This window comes from Eurytemora carolleeae, unplaced genomic scaffold (genome assembly GCF_000591075.1).
Source record: "Eurytemora carolleeae unplaced genomic scaffold, Eaff_2.0 scaffold341, whole genome shotgun sequence".
NCBI classification, from domain to species: domain Eukaryota; kingdom Metazoa; phylum Arthropoda; class Copepoda; order Calanoida; family Temoridae; genus Eurytemora; species Eurytemora carolleeae.
Window position 1 is genome coordinate 114189 of NW_019396231.1, and position 18330 is coordinate 132518.

At 31.0% G+C, this 18330-nt stretch overlaps 1 protein-coding gene across 1 annotated transcript in view; it reads left to right on the forward strand.

The window, feature by feature from the left end:
• Positions 1–15059, forward strand: part of LOC111698794 (cadherin-99C) — a 37137-nt gene extending 22078 nt beyond the window's left edge. Inside the window, exons 30-52 of the mRNA XM_023469234.1 lie at positions 23–112; positions 184–294; positions 722–803; positions 1381–1429; positions 1648–1758; positions 2325–2353; positions 2692–2838; positions 3160–3241; positions 3412–3540; positions 4390–4490; positions 5121–5234; positions 5883–6008; positions 6825–6880; positions 7404–7466; positions 7807–7949; positions 8793–8887; positions 9187–9276; positions 9568–9664; positions 10406–10470; positions 10551–10621; positions 11457–11568; positions 12997–13078; positions 14428–15059. Of these exons, the coding sequence (XP_023325002.1) occupies positions 23–112; positions 184–294; positions 722–803; positions 1381–1429; positions 1648–1758; positions 2325–2353; positions 2692–2838; positions 3160–3241; positions 3412–3540; positions 4390–4490; positions 5121–5234; positions 5883–6008; positions 6825–6880; positions 7404–7466; positions 7807–7949; positions 8793–8887; positions 9187–9276; positions 9568–9664; positions 10406–10470; positions 10551–10621; positions 11457–11568; positions 12997–13078; positions 14428–14502 (2120 nt within the window). The 3' untranslated portion in view covers positions 14503–15059. The remainder of the gene's footprint in view (positions 1–22; positions 113–183; positions 295–721; positions 804–1380; positions 1430–1647; positions 1759–2324; positions 2354–2691; positions 2839–3159; positions 3242–3411; positions 3541–4389; positions 4491–5120; positions 5235–5882; positions 6009–6824; positions 6881–7403; positions 7467–7806; positions 7950–8792; positions 8888–9186; positions 9277–9567; positions 9665–10405; positions 10471–10550; positions 10622–11456; positions 11569–12996; positions 13079–14427) is intronic.
• The last annotated feature ends 3271 nt before the right edge of the window (positions 15060–18330 follow it).

Here is an 18330-nt window from a genome sequence, read left to right on the forward strand (position 1 = left end):
TGTACATCAATATCATATATAGGTGAGGAAGGAGGTATGAGTACATGTACTGTACAAGTATCTGTACAAGATGTCAACGACCTCCCACCAGAGTTTATAAGGCTGCCTGCAGGTAAAATTTGAAAAAAATCATATTTTTAATAAATTAGAATAAGTATTTTTTAATATTTAATAAATTTTCAGGGAACACGATTTATGTGAGGAACGATGCAAATATCAACCAAGTAATAGGAACTCTTGAAGCTAGAGATCTGGACGGAACAGAACCTGGGAACATTGTTAGATTTGAACTAGGGAACTTTTTATGGATATCTTAGCTTCTGGAATTCTTATTTTTATGTCTACTTTGTGCAGCAAAACAACCTCGGAAACAAGTTAATGTCAAAATTATCACAATGTTTTTTTCTCCAATTCATAAAGCACTTTCCAATCCGTTTAATGTAGGACTTTTGAGGCACTTGCACTTTTGAGGCACTTTTATAAAATACTTCTCAATCCGTCTTATGTAGCATTTTTGAGGCACTTTTATAAAATACTTCTCAATCCTTTTTTCATGCTTTCAATATTGTGCTCTCTGAAAAAAAAATACTTTTTATGAAGAATTTAAGAAATCTTCTTGTCAGTAAAGTACTTGTAAAACTTAAATTAAAGCTGTTGTCGATGTCAATCAACCTGCAAGGATTTTTTTGTTTGCTCTTTTGAAAAACATGAGTTGGTTCAGGAGAGGATAGTAGTGAAGAAAGCAGACGCTACTTTAGTATAGACCAGCCTACCGGTCAAATCACTCTGCTTGGTGATCTCAGGAATACTTATACTCAGCTTTCTGGGTCGCATTTTTCAGCTAAAGCTTGAAAAGAACCTAACTATTAAAAAAAGGACTTTTTAAAGGACTTTTCATTAATAAATGTCAATACCTAAGATGTAATCATAAGTTTAAAAAATAAGTTTCTATTTTTTCTTGTTTAAAACTTTTATTTTATTTCTGATATATTTTTAGTTTCAGATATTTGGGTTGGATGTAACAAAATTAAATTTGTTCTCGCGTTTTTCTAATTTTTTCGATTTAGTTTTATTTTTTATTTTTTTAGTTTTATTTAGTTTTTATCAACAACCTTCTATTCTTGGTTTTATTTTTAGTTCCAAATTAGCAACTTTATTGATACACATTTACAACAAATTTTTCTTAAATTGAATATTTTCTGAATCGTTTATTAAAGCTTGTTTTTTTTGCATTATAACTAGAAACATATTTTCATTTAATTCAATTAGTGATATAAAAGCTGATTTCTTCTTTAATTATTAATTAAGAAGGAAAAGATTTATTTCTTTAAAAATAGAATGAAAAAGTTAAAGCTTGAGATATAACTAAACGTTATTTAGCAATGAAGTTTACGACGAGTATCGACTAATTGTTAAAGCAATCGACCAGGAAACCAACATTTAACCAAATATAAAATTGTTTAAAATTGTTTAAGTAAATACACTCCTATAATCAAGACTCATTCTAAAATAAGAAATTGCAATCTTTTCATCTAATTGAAAATGATATTGCCACCAAATTGCCAAATTAAATGAATTTTTTGTCCAGAATATTTTTTTTTGTGAAATCTGGAAAAGTCAAATTTATGAAAATGTTGATTTGTCTAGGGAACTCCATCATTGTTTTCCAGTGTTGAGATTATAATTCGAGTTGAACAAGTTGTTACTCTGCCCCCCAATACAGGGATAGGGTTTACTCTACTCAACCATCATATAGAGGTATAGTTGGTTACCCCCCTCCCCTCATTACAGAAGCAAATAGCTTTACCAATATAATAAACTTATTAAGTGAATAAGGTCGGTCTGTACATTTCAGAATTCCTGTGATTTATGCTCATTGAAAAATATCATAATTATAGTCTTTTAGTCGTCTTCATGTTCCACATTTTATCGGTGTTACTTTATTAATTTATTTCAAAGGAAGGATTAAAGGTTTTACAAGAAAAGTTTGTGATAATGCATTAAACACCATTGTAATGTTCATATTTAAATCTGAACAAATCCTCAAAACTTTCAAAAGTTTTATTAAGATTCTTTAAAGTGTATTTTTGTCTCATAGCACATATGGACAAAGTATTTTAGCAGTTATTCTTATTAATCTAATAGAAAGATAATTTTATTTATATTTTAATAAATCGAATTTCTTGTAATTTTGTATTGGTCTGTAAAAGCAAGTCATAGGAAAACCCTTGGATAAGTGAAATATCATTGTTTTCAGTAGTTTACTGTCACGGTCATTTATATTTCATTTAGACTTAGTTTATGAGAATACTGTTCCTATAAAGGAATATATCAGAAACTTCCACTGGGCTAAGTGCTAAGCTACAGTACACTTGTTATTCCAGTTTATAATGCTTCTTAGATTTCTTGTTTCCCAAACAATGAAAATTTTAAAATCTTTAAAAAATGAAAAGTCTTAAAACATAAAATGTTTAACATATTAAAATAATAAAATCTTGTAATATTAAATATACTCTTTTTCAGGTGTAATATTAAACATACTCTTGTTCAGGTGTAATATTAAATATACTCTTGTTCAGGTGTAATATTAAATAAACTCTTGTTCAGGTGTAATATTAAATATACTCTTATTCAGATGTAATATTAAATATACTCTTGTTCAGATGTAATATTAAATATACTCTTGTTCAGGTGTAATATTGGATCAGCTTTAGATAAGAATATACTCTTGTTCAGGTGTAATATTGGATCAGCTGTGGATAAGAATAGACGAGATGCCAAGGAATTATTTATGGCGGAAATGAATGAAAAGAAAGAATGCAATCTGATCCTAGCAAGGTGAAACCTTCATATTAAAGGGAAGCATTACGAAAATTAAAAAATGTTTAAGATCAACCATTATTAGATAATATGAAATTTTCTTTTTATCGGATAAAAATTTATGTTTTAACTTTAAAAGATTTAAATAAGTTACCAAATAAATTTTCTGTTTCTGCTCCTCTATTATTAAAGAAATGATACCGTTGTTTATTGGAATGAACATATCCCTCTATAAATGATGGATGACTTGAAATTACGCATACATTCCCTTTAAGTGAAATCTTATCCACAACCTTTATATTAACAATTAGAAGATTATTAAACTCTATAAATCTCAAGGTCTGGTCTGGATTATGAGACAATGACTGAGTACACTGTTGAGATGGAAATAATTACTCTCAGTGCCTTCATAAACCCACAGGGAGAATTCATTCAAAAATATCTTAAAATTAGATTTTAGAAAAAATTTTATTATAGTTTTGAGCTGAACTGATTTAAAGAAACCATTTCAAAAACACTGAAGTTAATTAAATTGAATGGAGCCAAAGAAAAAGGTTTAAAAACTGAAAAATGAATGAATAAACTACACAGAGACGAATTGCTACCGTACACTTAGCTGTTCTGGATAAAAATGATAACAGTCCTGTGTTTGTTTACAACCAAACATACAATGACGTCATCAAAGAGAACTATTTGACAATAGTAGATCAAAATACAAAGGTAAGGAATTCCCTGTTCTTAAAGATTATTATGGGGTTTTTTAGATTTTTGATTAAATGTGCCTTAGATATTACTTACTTACTTACTTACTTTCACATTCCCTAAATTGGTAATCTTTGTAAACTCAGGGCAAAACTTGTGTATGCTATAAAACTGTCACTTTTTACGCTCAACCCCTCTATGGCTTAACTTTGGGCGTTTAATAAATCATTGGTGTAAACAATGGAATAGTATTCTGCTAGATCTAGTATTCTACTAGATCTAGTATTCTACTAGATCTAGTATTCTACTAGATCTAGTATTCTACTAGATCTAGTATTCTGCTAGATCTAGTATTCTACCAGATCTAGTATTCTGCTAGATCTAGTATTCTACTAGATCTTGTATTCTGCTAGATCTAGTATTCTACTAGATCTTGTATTCTACTAGATCTAGTATTCTGCTAGATCTAGTATTCTGCTAGATCTAGTATTCTGCTAGATCTAGTATTCTGCTAGATCTAATATTCTACTAGATCTAGTATTCTACTAGATCTAGTATTCTGCTAGATCTAGTATTCTACTAGAACTAGAATTCTGCTAGAGCTAGTATTCTACTAGATCTAGTATTCTACTAGATCTAGTATTCTGCTAGATCTAGTATTCTACTAGATCTAGTATTCTGCTGGATCTAGTATTCTGCTAGATCAAGTATTCTACTAGATCTAGTCTAGATCTAGTATTCTACTAGATCTAGTATTCTGCTGGATCTAGTATTCTGCTATATCAGGTATTAAAAGTCTGCAAAAGAATATAGGTTTGTGGCGAGTAATCAATTCCTTTTGTCATTTTTACTCTTATTGATATTCAGGTTGGTAGCAGGATATTTCAAGTTTACGCTGAGGATAGAGATAGTGGAAAATTTGGGAATATACAATATGATCTCTCCACTGAAACATCTTCAGACGGCAGGTACTGGTTAAACAACGCCTTCTTCCCCCCCCCCCCTTACCCCGGACCAACCAGAGTGAGAGGCGTTCTGTTTCTTCTATTTGAAATCATACGTATTTTGGTCTATTATTCAACAATCTTATGGATTTTTTGTTTTATACTTTTCATTCATGCCGGCATAAAAGTAAACAGGAAAAAAGACCAAAAAATTATTTTTAATGGGTCAAATTGTGATGAAAGTGAGAGCTTCCTGGAATATTGACAGAACCGTTAAATCACGTGCCCAATTCCATGTGGTGAAAACAATTAAGAAATACTAGACTCAACAAGAACAATGCATGGCATTATCTGTAAAAATATCTTTATCCATAGTTATTTTTATTTTTCATTGGTTTTTTATTAATATCATAAATTTTTAATATTTTTTGTTATTTATAATGTAGCAATATTTGTCTTTTTGTTTGTATGTCTGATCATGAACCCCTTGACCGATTTGCCTCAAATTCTTACAGGGGTGCTTTGGTAAAACCACGGCAATGTTTTAAGCTTGGTTTAAAAAATTTCTCAGTTAAGTGGACTGACTTTTATAGAGAAAGTTGCCAGGCAAAGCTGGGTTCTCAAGCTAGTTATTAATATTTTTGTATCTGTTAGGAGGTACTTCAAGGTAGATGAGAAGACAGGGGAGGTGTTCAGCTTGGTGGAGTTCCAAGAGAACCTGGTGGAGGAGAACCAGGATACATCATTCAACCTCATCATTAATGCCAGGTCTGAAGTCGAGAGGAACTGTAATCGAGATTTCAAGTGATGAATGAATACCTTTTATAGAGTGGCAGGATTTATATAAAGGGAGTGGCAGGATTTATATATTGAGTGGCAGGATTTATATTTAGAGTGGCAGGGTTTATATATATAGAGTGGCAGGATTTATATATATAGAGTGGCAGGATTTATAACGACATCCTTAAAACCTTTTCATAATGAAAAAATTGTTTACTTTCAATGGTGGTTTTTTGAGTAGAATACCTAGCGAATTTCTTTGTTTTAAATCTGGTATGTGCCTTTAATTTTCAAATTCGTTCCACTGATTGAGGTAAACCTTTGATATTTCAAGCAATGTAGCAGCATGAAGAATTCATAGTTTTAAATATTTCATAGTTCTACACGATTCTTTAACGCAGATCAAATATATCTGATCTTGTTAGAGTTTTTAGTGAATACTAAGTTCCTTAATCTTCGAAACCAGTTCACAAACGTGGACCCAGGCATATTCTATATGTACGTTTAGGATTTAAAAAAAAACCGCCTAAAACCAAATACCTTTTCATGTCTTTCCTTTGGGTTCTAACTGTTGAATTTTAATACTTCATAAATCCATGTTTAAATAAAATAAATTTATCAATAATTATTTTGTAGGGATAATCCAGGATACCCCGAGGATAGTAAGATGAGCAGGACGGAGCTAGTTGTAAACCTTCTTACTAGAGAGAACCTATTCGTTCTAGTTCTCAGGGATACAACCCCAGCACAGATTATTCCAAGGTACAATTTACTAGGAGAACTCTTCCTATCCTAATTTTCTAGAATACAACCTTAGTAGAGATCATTCCAAGGTTTACTAGGAGAACTCTTCCTATCCTAATTTTCTAGAATACAACCTTAGTAGAGATCAATCCATGGTTTACTAGGAGAACCTGTCTCATCCTAGTTCTCTAGGATACAACCTTAGTAGAGATCAATCCATGGTTCACTAGGAGAACATGTCTCATCCTTGTTCTCTAGAATACAACCTTAGTAGAGATCATTCCATGGTTTACTAGGAGAACCTGTCTCATCCTAGTTCTCTAAAATACAACCTTAGTACAGATCATTCCATGGTTTACTAGGAGAACCCGTTCCATCCTAGTAGTTCTCTTAAGGATCCGTCTATATGCTTAAGTTTGTTTTTTGTTTTTGTTTTTTCTTATTATAATGATGTGTGTATTCATTTTGTTTTCCTTGTGAGGGGGGGGGGGAAGGGAAAATTTTAGACAGTCCCTTTAAAGGTATGTTAAGAATGAGGGGAGAGGTAAATCCCCCTTGATGTTTAAAGGTATGTTAAGAATGAGGTGAGAGGTAAATCCCCCTTGATGTTTAAAGGTATGTTAAGAATGAGGGGAGTGGTAAAGCCCCCTTGATGTTTAAAGGTATGTTAAGAATGAGGGGAGTGGTAAAGCCCCCTTGATGTTTAAAGGTATGTTAAGAATGAGGGGAGAGGTAAATTCCCCTTCATGTTTAAAGGTATGTTAAGAATGAGGTGAGAGGTATATCCCCCTTGATGTTTGAAGATTAAATAGTCTAACTTTGTGTTGTATTTAGACATAAAGAGTTGGCTGACCTCCTTAGCTCTCAAACAAACCTTATCGTTAATATAGGTAATTCTTTAGAATATAATAAAATAATGCTTTTACAGAACTTTTTATTACAATAGGAACTGAATACTCTTTCATTACCTTGTATCTGAGCTACCTGATAGTGTAAACCGTTGATGTTTAACCTTAAACTCTTTATTTATCAGAAGTAATAGTTTGAAATATCAAAGGTTAACGACATCAGATTGCAAAGATTGAGTTTGTGGCTAATGTTCAGATCGTTTACAATGAAAAGATGCTAGCCTTATAGTCAGTAGACAATGGATAAACATTAAAGTTAAAACAAATTAATTTTCCTAAAAAGTCTCTTAACCACACCATGCTTTAAAAGTTGGCACAACATGTTGTGTATATGCATCAATTCGTACCGTCCAGTCTGGACTACCAAGTGTACCTTGAACGTTTTATGCAACAAATGTAGCCTGGGAAGATTACAGTGAAATACATATTTCTATAAGTTATACAAAATATTTTAAAGAAAATGTCCCCATTTTGATAAATCCAAGTATGACAAATCTGTGTTCAGACCGCACCATGCCTATGCTAAGTAAAGACGAGAATGAAACATGCTGCGTCACAAGTTTAACAGGTATTCAACTAGTTTTATCATTTTAATATTTTTGAATCTTGATTTTCATTCTCCCAAGATTCTAACAATTAGATTTTGATAGTTATATTCAGAAAGTATGTAGATAATGATCTTTATGTATATTCTGATAATAAATTTCTGGTGTTAAGTTTTTAACAATTGGAATTTGACAACCTAATTCTGATATTTATATTTTAATATCTGATTCTGCCGTTTACATTCAGACATTTATATATAGTTAGATTTTGATTCTGTTATTTATGTAGAATTACAGAAATTTATATATTCTAATATTCAGATTCTAATATTTACATTCTGAAATGTCTAATTTAATATTTAGATTCTGATGTCTGGTTTTATGGTGTGGATCCTGAAACCCAGGAACTGTTGAAGATAAATCAAACTTTATCTGAGGAGAAAATACTTAGTAAACAAGCACAGACTAGTATCAATTACATAGTTACTGGACAGCTTCATGTACAGGTATATATTTACATAGTTACTGGACAGCTTCATGTACAGGTATATATTTAAATAGTTACTGGACAGCTTCATGTACAGGTATATATTTACATAGTTAATGAACACCTTCATGTACAGGTATACATTTACATAGTTAATGGACAGCTTCATGTACAGGTATACATTTACATAGTTAATGGACAGCTTCATGTACAGGTATACATGTACATACTGGACAGCTTCATGTACAGATAGATGAAGACATTATAGTCACGGGAAAACTTCATGTACAGGTAGATATGTACATGTTACTGGACTGCTTCATGTACAAGTAGATATGTACATAGTTACCGGACAGCTTTATGAACAGGATATGGACATAATCACTGGACAACTTCATTAACATAGTTACCAGACACTTCATGTACAGTTATACATGTACATAGTTACTGGACAGGTTCATGTACAGGTAGATATGGCCATAATCACTGGACAACTTTATGTACAGGTAGATATGTACATAGTTACTTGACAACTTCATGTACAGGAAGATATGTAAATAGTTACTGGACAGGTTCATGTACAGGTGTATATGTACATAGTTACTGGACAGCTTCATTTACAGGTACGCAGTTGTACTCCGATAAATGACCCGTCATCCATTTTTATTATATTTTTATATTATTATATTATTATATTATTATATTATTATATTATTATATTATTATATTATCAAAAAATATGTCCTTTTTGCCATTATATGGTGAACGTTCAGTTTACACTACAATTAGATTATTCTTTGGTTTAAAAGATAAAAATATTGAATGAAATCAATAATTATTTATCTATATATTTATTTATCAGGCCAGCGATATACATACAGTATTTGCTGAAACACCAGTTACTGCTGCTCAGCCATCAACAACATCCATCCGTACACTGTACAGTAATCAGTACAGGTAAATTTGTAAATAGAGGTACGGTTTCTTACATCCGTACACTGTACAGTAATCCGCACAGGTAAATTTGTAGATAGAGGTACGGTTAAATACATTGGGCTGAAATTTTTGTAGACACTCATGGGTGGCCACTGGCCGGTGGGTGTTATAGGCTAAAAAAAAAACAAAAAAAATTTTCTTGCAAATTTTTTTTTCACGGGCAACGCCGGGCCCTTCAGCTAGTTTTATATATAATTATAATTTGATTATATTTTTCAGTGCATGGCTATCCGGCTGTTATAATTAATTACAATTTTCAGTGGGTACCCAGCTGTCCTGATTGCGATTGGTTGTCTGGTGTTTGCTAGTTCTGTTATAGCTATACTTTATCTTCTCTTCCTATATATTAGGTAAATTATGGTTCAGCAAAAAAACATACTTTATTTTGGCGATATTTGGAATAAATAAAAGAAAAAATATCAATTTGAATCAAGAAGTAGAATATTAAAGCAATTTATAGGAAAAGTAAAGAAACCACAATATTGAAAATATTGACCTCCCATCTTGGTGGATTGATTCCCATTACTAAGATACACATAATATTCCAAGACTTTTTGTATTTGAGCGTTTAAAAAACTAGTTGCCAGAATAGTGTTGTCTTGTTCAGAATATTAATAAATATTTATTTATTTTAATTCTAGATTAAGAGACGCTAAAAGTAGAGCTGAGAGAATGGTGATAATACCTAAATATGAACCAGTCTTTGTAGAGCCAAATCTCAAGGAATATGAAACACAGGTAAACAAGCCAGATACTAATAAATGTCGTCTTCACGCAAGTAAGATATGAGTGCGGATAAAAGCAATATCTACTTTGCTTCCTGATTTTAATTAAACTTGAGAGAAGCATTTGGATTTATGATTTTTTTGACGTTTGATAATTTTATAATTTGACAATTTGACAATTTGACAATTTGACAATTTGACAATTTGACAATTTGACAATTTGACAATTTGACAATTTGCCAGTTTGACAGTTTGACAGTTTGACAGTTTGACAGTTTGACAGTTTGACAGTTTGACAATTTGATAAAAGGGACTGGGAACGTATATTCCAGTAATTTCGATTCACAACGGTAACATTAAAAGATTTGTCTTATCAAGCATGAATTAGATATCCATGTTTTTGTTATTGAAAACTGGTTTTTTTTTCATTTGAGGGTTCCTGCAAAAGCGCATTTTTTAATTTTTTCTGTACTATGACCAAATTATCAGAATTAAACAATGTTTAAGTATAGAGAAACAACGATATCTTCCACATTTTTTGATCAGATTAAAGTTTGAATTGCAGCCGATAGGAATCGGGTATGAGTATAACCATCTCGAAAAAAAATGTATAAAAAGATTAAACATTTATTTTTTCATTACAGGTTTTTTATAATTTTAAGATGATCTGCATGTTAAGCCATGATGATGTAAAACATCCTGGCTATTATATAAGTGTTTACATGGCAGAGTTTTTTCATGTGTTTGTGTTCAGGTTCTACAGATGAGTGTTGCTATTGATGATGTTGACAATGATCTGAGAATGGATTTCACGAACAGGTATATTAGGCTGAATCAGCTGATATAATGGTTTTGAAGGTCGTCTTCGAGATTTGAAAGTTTTATTTTTATAATTTCAGAAAGCAACGAGGATTTGATCCTGGATTTCATCTGGACAATGTCAGTTATATTACTCACGATACAAGCTCATGTAAGTAAATGATCTAGTTAGTTTAGAGACAGTGTGACCAGCAAAGAAAAAGATGATGATAATGACGATCGCAGAATATTAAACTATGAAGATCTAAAGGTCTTATTTGTCTTTTTTTACCTAATCTTTATCTAATCTACTTGTGATTTGTCAAACCAAAAAAACAAGAGTCAACTTCCAGGGAACTTGAAATATAAGAAAGACGTAAATTCCCTACAGTCGTCCCTACAGTCTCATTCTTAGTGGGCAACTCGTGCACACACAGACGGATTCGAAAGTTTCTCAAGTAAAGCAAGTACTTTTAGGGATTTCTTTCGAATAACAATTATAAAGGATCTGAAAGTTTTCCCCCAATTCTAATTCTAATAATCTTTACAACCTGACGTCAAAGACAATATTGATATTTAAAAGTTTAATCAAATAGTCCAAAATTGAAATTTCAAAAGGTGTGCACTTTCATACAGTGAAACCCTTAATAACGAATACATCGAAAGAATTCATCAAATGTCGTATTCTTCACTTTCTAATAATGGAATATTGCAGATATTTAGGTTTTTAATTAAATGACTATATAGAACTCTTAAAGACTGTTCCCGAATAGTCATGGATATTTATTTATTTTCTCAAATACTGAAATTTACGAACTATAGTATAAAACTTGTTGAAAAATTGTCAAGACGACATTTGATAAATTCTTCCGATGTATTAGTTATTAAGGGTTTAACTGTATAAAAATCATAGATATTAAAAAATATGAGTTTGTGGCGAGTTTTCAGTTCAATTCCAGGGAAAACAAACAAAGTTATCATCCAAGTTGAAACTAAATCTTTTTCAGCTGGAAGTTCGCCAGTCCAAGAGCCCGGGTTGACCCACTCAACCTTCAGAGCAGCGACTGTATCAGGACGGGCTGGTCGACCTGTATACCGTAATTTATCCAGCTCTAGGAAGTAAGTAAAGTTCATGGTCTTAAATTATTTTCAAGATTGAAATTTTTGATTTCCACAGTTGCATTGTTTTTTTGTTAGTCCTTTTAAAAGTATATCGTCTTACATATTAACTTGTAAGCAGAAAATACAGTTTTGATTAAAATTCAGTTGTGCTCCTTTTTCAATTAATGATGGCGACCACCATATATAAACGTAGTCTGCTGCAATTTAAAAGAATGCTAATACATTGGTTTTCTTTAGTTTTGAAATATTTTACATTTTTTTGCAATTTGTTGATGCAGATCAGCGGTTTCTCACCTGTAGAGATATAATGTACACATATTTATATACGGATAATATCAATATAATGAGGACGTCTTTTTATTTAAAATTTAATTGTTAAAACCTATCTTTTAATTACAAATTCACAAGTAATTAAAGAAGCTTTTTTGATTGACAGCTTCTCTTTGTTTCCATTTTTTTGTGCATCTATGCTGTTTAAAAGCTTCATAAAAATCAAAATTAAAATCAAAAGTTGTCTTCATTATATCAATATAATCGCCTGTCACTGTACAATATACCATGATGAAATGACCAGTAGGCTTGACTTGAACCAGTTGGCGTCAAACCTTATAGAAATCCAACGTATGGACCCGCTATGTATAGCAACATGGCGTATTTTCCGGGAGAACATTTTTTTATATTTTTGAAAATTAAACGTTTTTGTAAAATATTGTAGCTTATCATTATCATTATCATAATTTCTATTTTCTTAACATAACCTAGACATTAAAGGAGCAAAATAGTTTAATACGTACATTTTAGGTTTGGAAAAATTCTTAAAAGTCTAATAAAAGTTCTCCAGTAATGCTAATATGATTTCATAAAATTTCGTTTTACCATTTAAATAAAAGGATTTTATGAAAATTATATTTACTTTACACTACGTTGGATTTCTATAAGGTTTGACGCTGTATTTAAAAACGTTTTATTATGTATTATTCTGAATATTCTCTTAAATACAAAATGGTATAGAAAGTTTATAGGGTTGGGACAGTGAATACAATCTCTATATTTGCATTGAAGAATAAGGAATAGTTAAGCCTAAACAACCGCAATAAAATTCTATAGAGAATTTTACGATATAATGCAATTTATAAATAGATCTTCCTCGAGTGGTTAATTATATTTTTTTCTTTAATTCTATTGTTCCAGACATTAAAAATTCAAACTTAAAAATGAAATAAAAATTTTATCGATTTTAATTTCTGATATTGTGCTTCTCTTTGTAAAAATAAACGTTAGCTATTGTTGATATCTTGATTTTATTTTAATTTATAAACATTACTTTAATAACATTGTATTTGTATTTTGAATGCTACTTTATTAAGGGTTGAAAGAGCCCCTGTAAATGTAATTAATGGCAGTTATTAATGCTACTTTGTATAGGGTCGAAGTAGCTCCTGTAGATGTAGGAAGAGTAAACCCAGTTTATCAAGATCAAGAGAACCTCATTTTTCATGGAGTTCAGGTAACAGTCAAAAAAATAAAATTTATCAATATCGAAAAATTTAACCTTTTGTGGCCGTTCATTTAGATAACAACGTTGTTAAAATATGAATATAAAACATTTAATACAGTGATAACCAAAAATCTATGGAATAGGAAGACGACTTTACGAATCAAGTTTTAGCTTTAAAAAGTCAAATGAGCACGAACCACAGCAATTGGGGAGACCAGTTTCACTAAATTTAAATAGGACTGTTCCTATTAAAATGGTGTAATCACTTGTGACAAACATCAAAATCTAAAGAAAAAGAAAATATTTAAAAGAACATACAAAAAACTTATTGATGAATATAACAAATTTTCAAACTATGATTTATAGTTTGAAATAATTTATAAAAAGATTGACTTTTGCACAAACGATTAAATATCTCTTCTAAAAAGATGAATTTAATGTTCTTCCATGAATATATTCTTTGAATTTTATACTAAATGATAAAAGTAAAGAATGGGATAAATTGACAGTTGAAATGCAGAGCACAATATATTTAAGAAAACAAGATTAATTTTGTATGTACATCGTACACTGTACACATGTCTGTAGTTGATCCTGTATGTCTGCGGTTGACCCTGTATGTCAAAGATTGACCCCATACGTCCGTGGTTGATTCTGTATGTCTGTGGTTAACCCTGTATGTCTGTGGTTAACCCTGTATGTCTGTGGTTAACCCTGTATGTCTGTGGTTAACCCTGCATGTCTGTGGTTAACCCTGCATGTCTGTGGTTGATTCTGTATGTCTATGGTTGATTCTGTATGTCTATGGTTGACCCTGTTTGTCTATGGTTGGTTCTGTATGTCTGTGGTTGACCCTGTATGTCTATGGTAGACCCTGTATGACTATGGTTGACCCTGTATATCTATGGTTGATTCTGTATGTCTATGGTTGACCCTGTATGTCTATGGTTGACCCTGTTTGTCTATGGTTGGTTCTGTATGTCTGTGGTTGACCCTGTATGTCTATGGTAGACCCTGTATGACTATGGTTGACCCTGTATATCTATGGTTTATCCTGTATGTCTATGGTTTATTCTGTATGTCTATGGATGACCCTGTATGCCTATGGTGTATCCTGTATGTCTATGTTTGACCCTGTATGCCTATGGTTTATCCTGTATGTCTATGGTTGTCCCTGTATGTCTATGGTTTATCCTTATGTCTGTGGTTGTCCTTGTATGTCTGTGGTTGACCCTCTATGTCTATGGTTGACCCTGTATGTCTGTGGTTGACCTTTATGTCTATGGTTGACCCTGTATGTCTGTGGTTGATACTGCATATATCTAAGCTTAATGTTTTAATGTTCATATTTATTTTAGGATTTCAACACAAGCACTCCTAAGAAATCTCACAGCTTTAGAGCACACCCTGTAGATGCTACAACACAGCTCTAGATACTTCAATCAATAATTTGATCATTTACGATCATTCAATTAATCGATTTACTTATGATCATTCAATTTATCGAATTGATCAATTAAGCAGGATACAAATTCTTCTTTGTTATGTCAATACATCAATTTTTTACTACAGTCGTCGTCGTATATATCAATAAAATAAAGACGACTTTAATTTTCAATTGTTGATTTCTACCAAGCTTTCACAACATATACAACATATAAACATTGGATCAAAGCTGTCAATTAACAGATTCTCTTTGTTTACTAGTAAACTTGTAATTTTATAAAAGCTTGTTAAAAATCTAAACTTAAATAAAAAAGATGTTTTCATTGTATTGATAGAAACGCCGACCACGGTAGATTAGGTAGTCATGTTATTCGATTGATCATTTACCGATCGATTAGTCACTAATTGGTAAGATTCGATTTATCTGTTATTAGTTCAACTAAATGATTTTTGCTGCTTTCAAGTACTAATTAGTTAATAATTTATGAAATTGGATACGCGGAATTTTGGTAACTAATAATTTGGTAACTAACAATTTGGTAACTAATAATTTGGTAACTAATAATTTGGTAACTAATAATTTGGTAACTAACATTTGGTAACTAATAATTTGGTAACTAATAATTTGGTAACTAATATTTTGGTAACTAACAATTTGGTAACCCGACAATTTGGTAACCAACAACTTGGTAACCAACAATGTGGTAACCTGACAATTAGGTAACCTAAATATTTGGTAACCTGACGATTTGGTAACCTGAAAATTTGATAACCTGAAGATTTGGTATCCGACAATTTGGTATCCGACAATTTGGTAACTAACAATTTGTATAATTGAAACTTATGCTTCACAATCATTGTTTGTATATTTAATATTTATTTGTTGTATAGATAGAGAGAAAAAACAATATGCAGAATTTCTTAAAAACTGTTTGTAAATTCAGTCCCCTAACCTCTCCTCGCAACGCGACGTTCGGCCCAGAAATTGTCTTAACCTAACCTAACGACCAATATCGGATATAATTGTATTAGTTGATAAATATAGTCGCAGCGCTCGGCCCCCTAGCCTGTCCTAGCCGCAGCGCCGGCCCAGAAATCGTCTTAACCTAACAAACCAAATTGTGAGATTACCAAATGGTCAAGTTACCAAAATGTTTGTTACCAAATTATTAGTTACCAAAAATCCGCCCATCATGGAATTGATCATTGCTCAATTTGAAACGTACAATTAATGAAAATATTTTTCCAATATTTTTCTTATTTTTAAATTTTTTCTTCTTCGTTTAATCTTCATTTCAAAAATGAAAAAGCTTTTTCTTAAAGACCTCATATTAAAAACTACAACGCATCGAATATTTTTATTTTTACTTTAAACGTTTTATTTATCCCTTGCAGTATTTTTATGCTTTATTTGCGTCAAGTTTGAAATTTTTCGCTCTTTGTAAGATCTCAAGAAAGATTTAAATAATGATTTTATTTGATACCTGAAGCTGTTCCTTTCTATCTGTATGTCGTATTATTTTAAATTTTAAAGGTGCTTTAATGTATTTGATCATCATTTATAAGAATTTGTTTTGAATTTTTTTCTTCTTCTTTAAAATCAGTATTTTTTCAGGAAGGAACTGAAAATAAACATTTTGTATTCTTATATATTTGGAAATTCGGAACCTGTTACATGATGTCATAGACATTTGATATATCAAAATAACGGTTATAAATTAGAGTTTTTGTTAAGCGTTAAGTTCCTTTGAGTTTGAATATTTGTAAATATAGAATTATGATTAGTTCAACTTAAATATTAAATTATTTTGTTTTGTTTTTATATTACATTTTAACGTGCCAATGCTTGTTATTTATAATATGTATTGAATAAAATTTGTCATGAATAAAGACAACAAATTATGCTTTAAGATTAGAGTGTAGAACATTTAGAGTATTATCTATTAAGTTAGAGATAGAAAATGAATTACAATGTTTTGGTCCAAACATACTTCAAATTCTTGTCATGTCGAACCCTGAGGAGTTAGAATATGTACATTAATTGGTTTCTGCATTTTTATTCATGTTTAAAATGACGTCTACGAAAATTCCCCTCATCTTTAAATTTACATGTTAACCTTTATGTTCAATGATAAGGGGTCTGTACAATTCCCCTGTACAAAGTGTCTATCAGCATTCTATACTCTACCCCAAGGTACTAATACAAGGAAAGTTATTTCAGAGGTGTACGCATTTTTTGTACTGCAGTGTACTATCTTTGGGCGGAAAGGTAAACACAAGACAGATGTCACAGCCTGACATGGAATCTATTTTCACAAAAATAATCTATGAAATATTCTGGTCATTGGAAACTTTTATGTGGATTATTAAAATTATCAAAATTAAATGCTTTTAACCTTCTCGGATACTAAACGAACACTAATGCATCTATTCTTGTTTACAAATTCCACTCAGAGAGAACTGGTTTCAATATGTACGCAGAGTATACGCAACCACAATTAACTTTCCTTGCAGTAGTACATTGTTCTACCCTTTCTCCGAGCCGAATCTAAAAAACAAAAAGTAACAACCTAAAATGTTAAGTTTTAGCTTAAATGCCGCTCTGGTTTATATTAAACCATAACTTTAAGCTAGTGAATAAATTATTAAGTCACCAAATCGAGGAGTTAAATATTTAACCTTGGGATATCCCTGAAGTCTCCTAATTGTATATCAATTGGTTTCCTGGAAAATGATGTAGCGCTGCGCATTCATTTAACCTATTTTTATAATTAGATTTAGATTAATTATAATTTAGTTATTTTGTAGAACTCTGTTTGATTTACATTTTATACTTTTTACTTTTGTTGTTTTTGACGCGAAAATTTAAGACTTTAAAGAAACAACTATATAGTGTCACGTCATTTTTTTTTCAGTGTACAATCATGAATCAATGTCGTCTTCAAAAAGGCGCCGCAACACAGCATAATTACAATTACAATTTAACCTTTAAAGCAAGCAAAAAAGGTTAAAAGAATGAAAGAGGTAAAATAAAATAAAAATTAAAAATACTCTACTAAAACTAACAGATTAAAATTGGATGTAAACAGGGTTTATTGCAGTGTTAATATCATCTTCATTCTATTATGCCTGGTTTCAATGTGGCTGTAGCGGAGAAAACAATTAAATAGGGTAAAACGAAATATTATGTCAATTCAACTATAATAGAATAAAATTTATTTTAAAAAAGGAAAGATAAAAAAATGATAGCTGATAAGCGACGTAATGGATATTTACATAGTACAAGAGTATAGTGAGTAATACAGAGCCTGGGGAAAATAAAACATGGGGGAAAGCCAGGAGTAATATTTCCCCCATATACAAACATACTCAGTCTGCCCTACAGCTCTAAACATTTACATGTATATGTGAACAGAAAAGCTAGAATTGAGAAGAAAGCATTTTTTAATAATTTTTCGGAAATGAAAATTATTATTGTATATATTTTTGTTCTTTAACTCGAGAATGACAACTCCGTTTTATTTTCAAAATTACAGAATTTGAATTGACAATATCTAAAAAAGCGCTAAATTCCTTCAAAAAGGCTTATTAGCATTTTGCACTTAGACATTTGTCAATTTTAGAGGATACTTTCGAGGTCAATGGTCAGTGCATGCAATTGACGTACAAATCGCCAGACGTCAAATACTTTAAAGTGTGAAAGGTACCCTGTGCTATGAATTAGAATTACAGTTAAACATTCAAAGCAGGACCAAATTCATTTAAATGGAGACTTGTGAATAAATGCTAAAGTTTTTATGCTCTTGTAAAGGAAT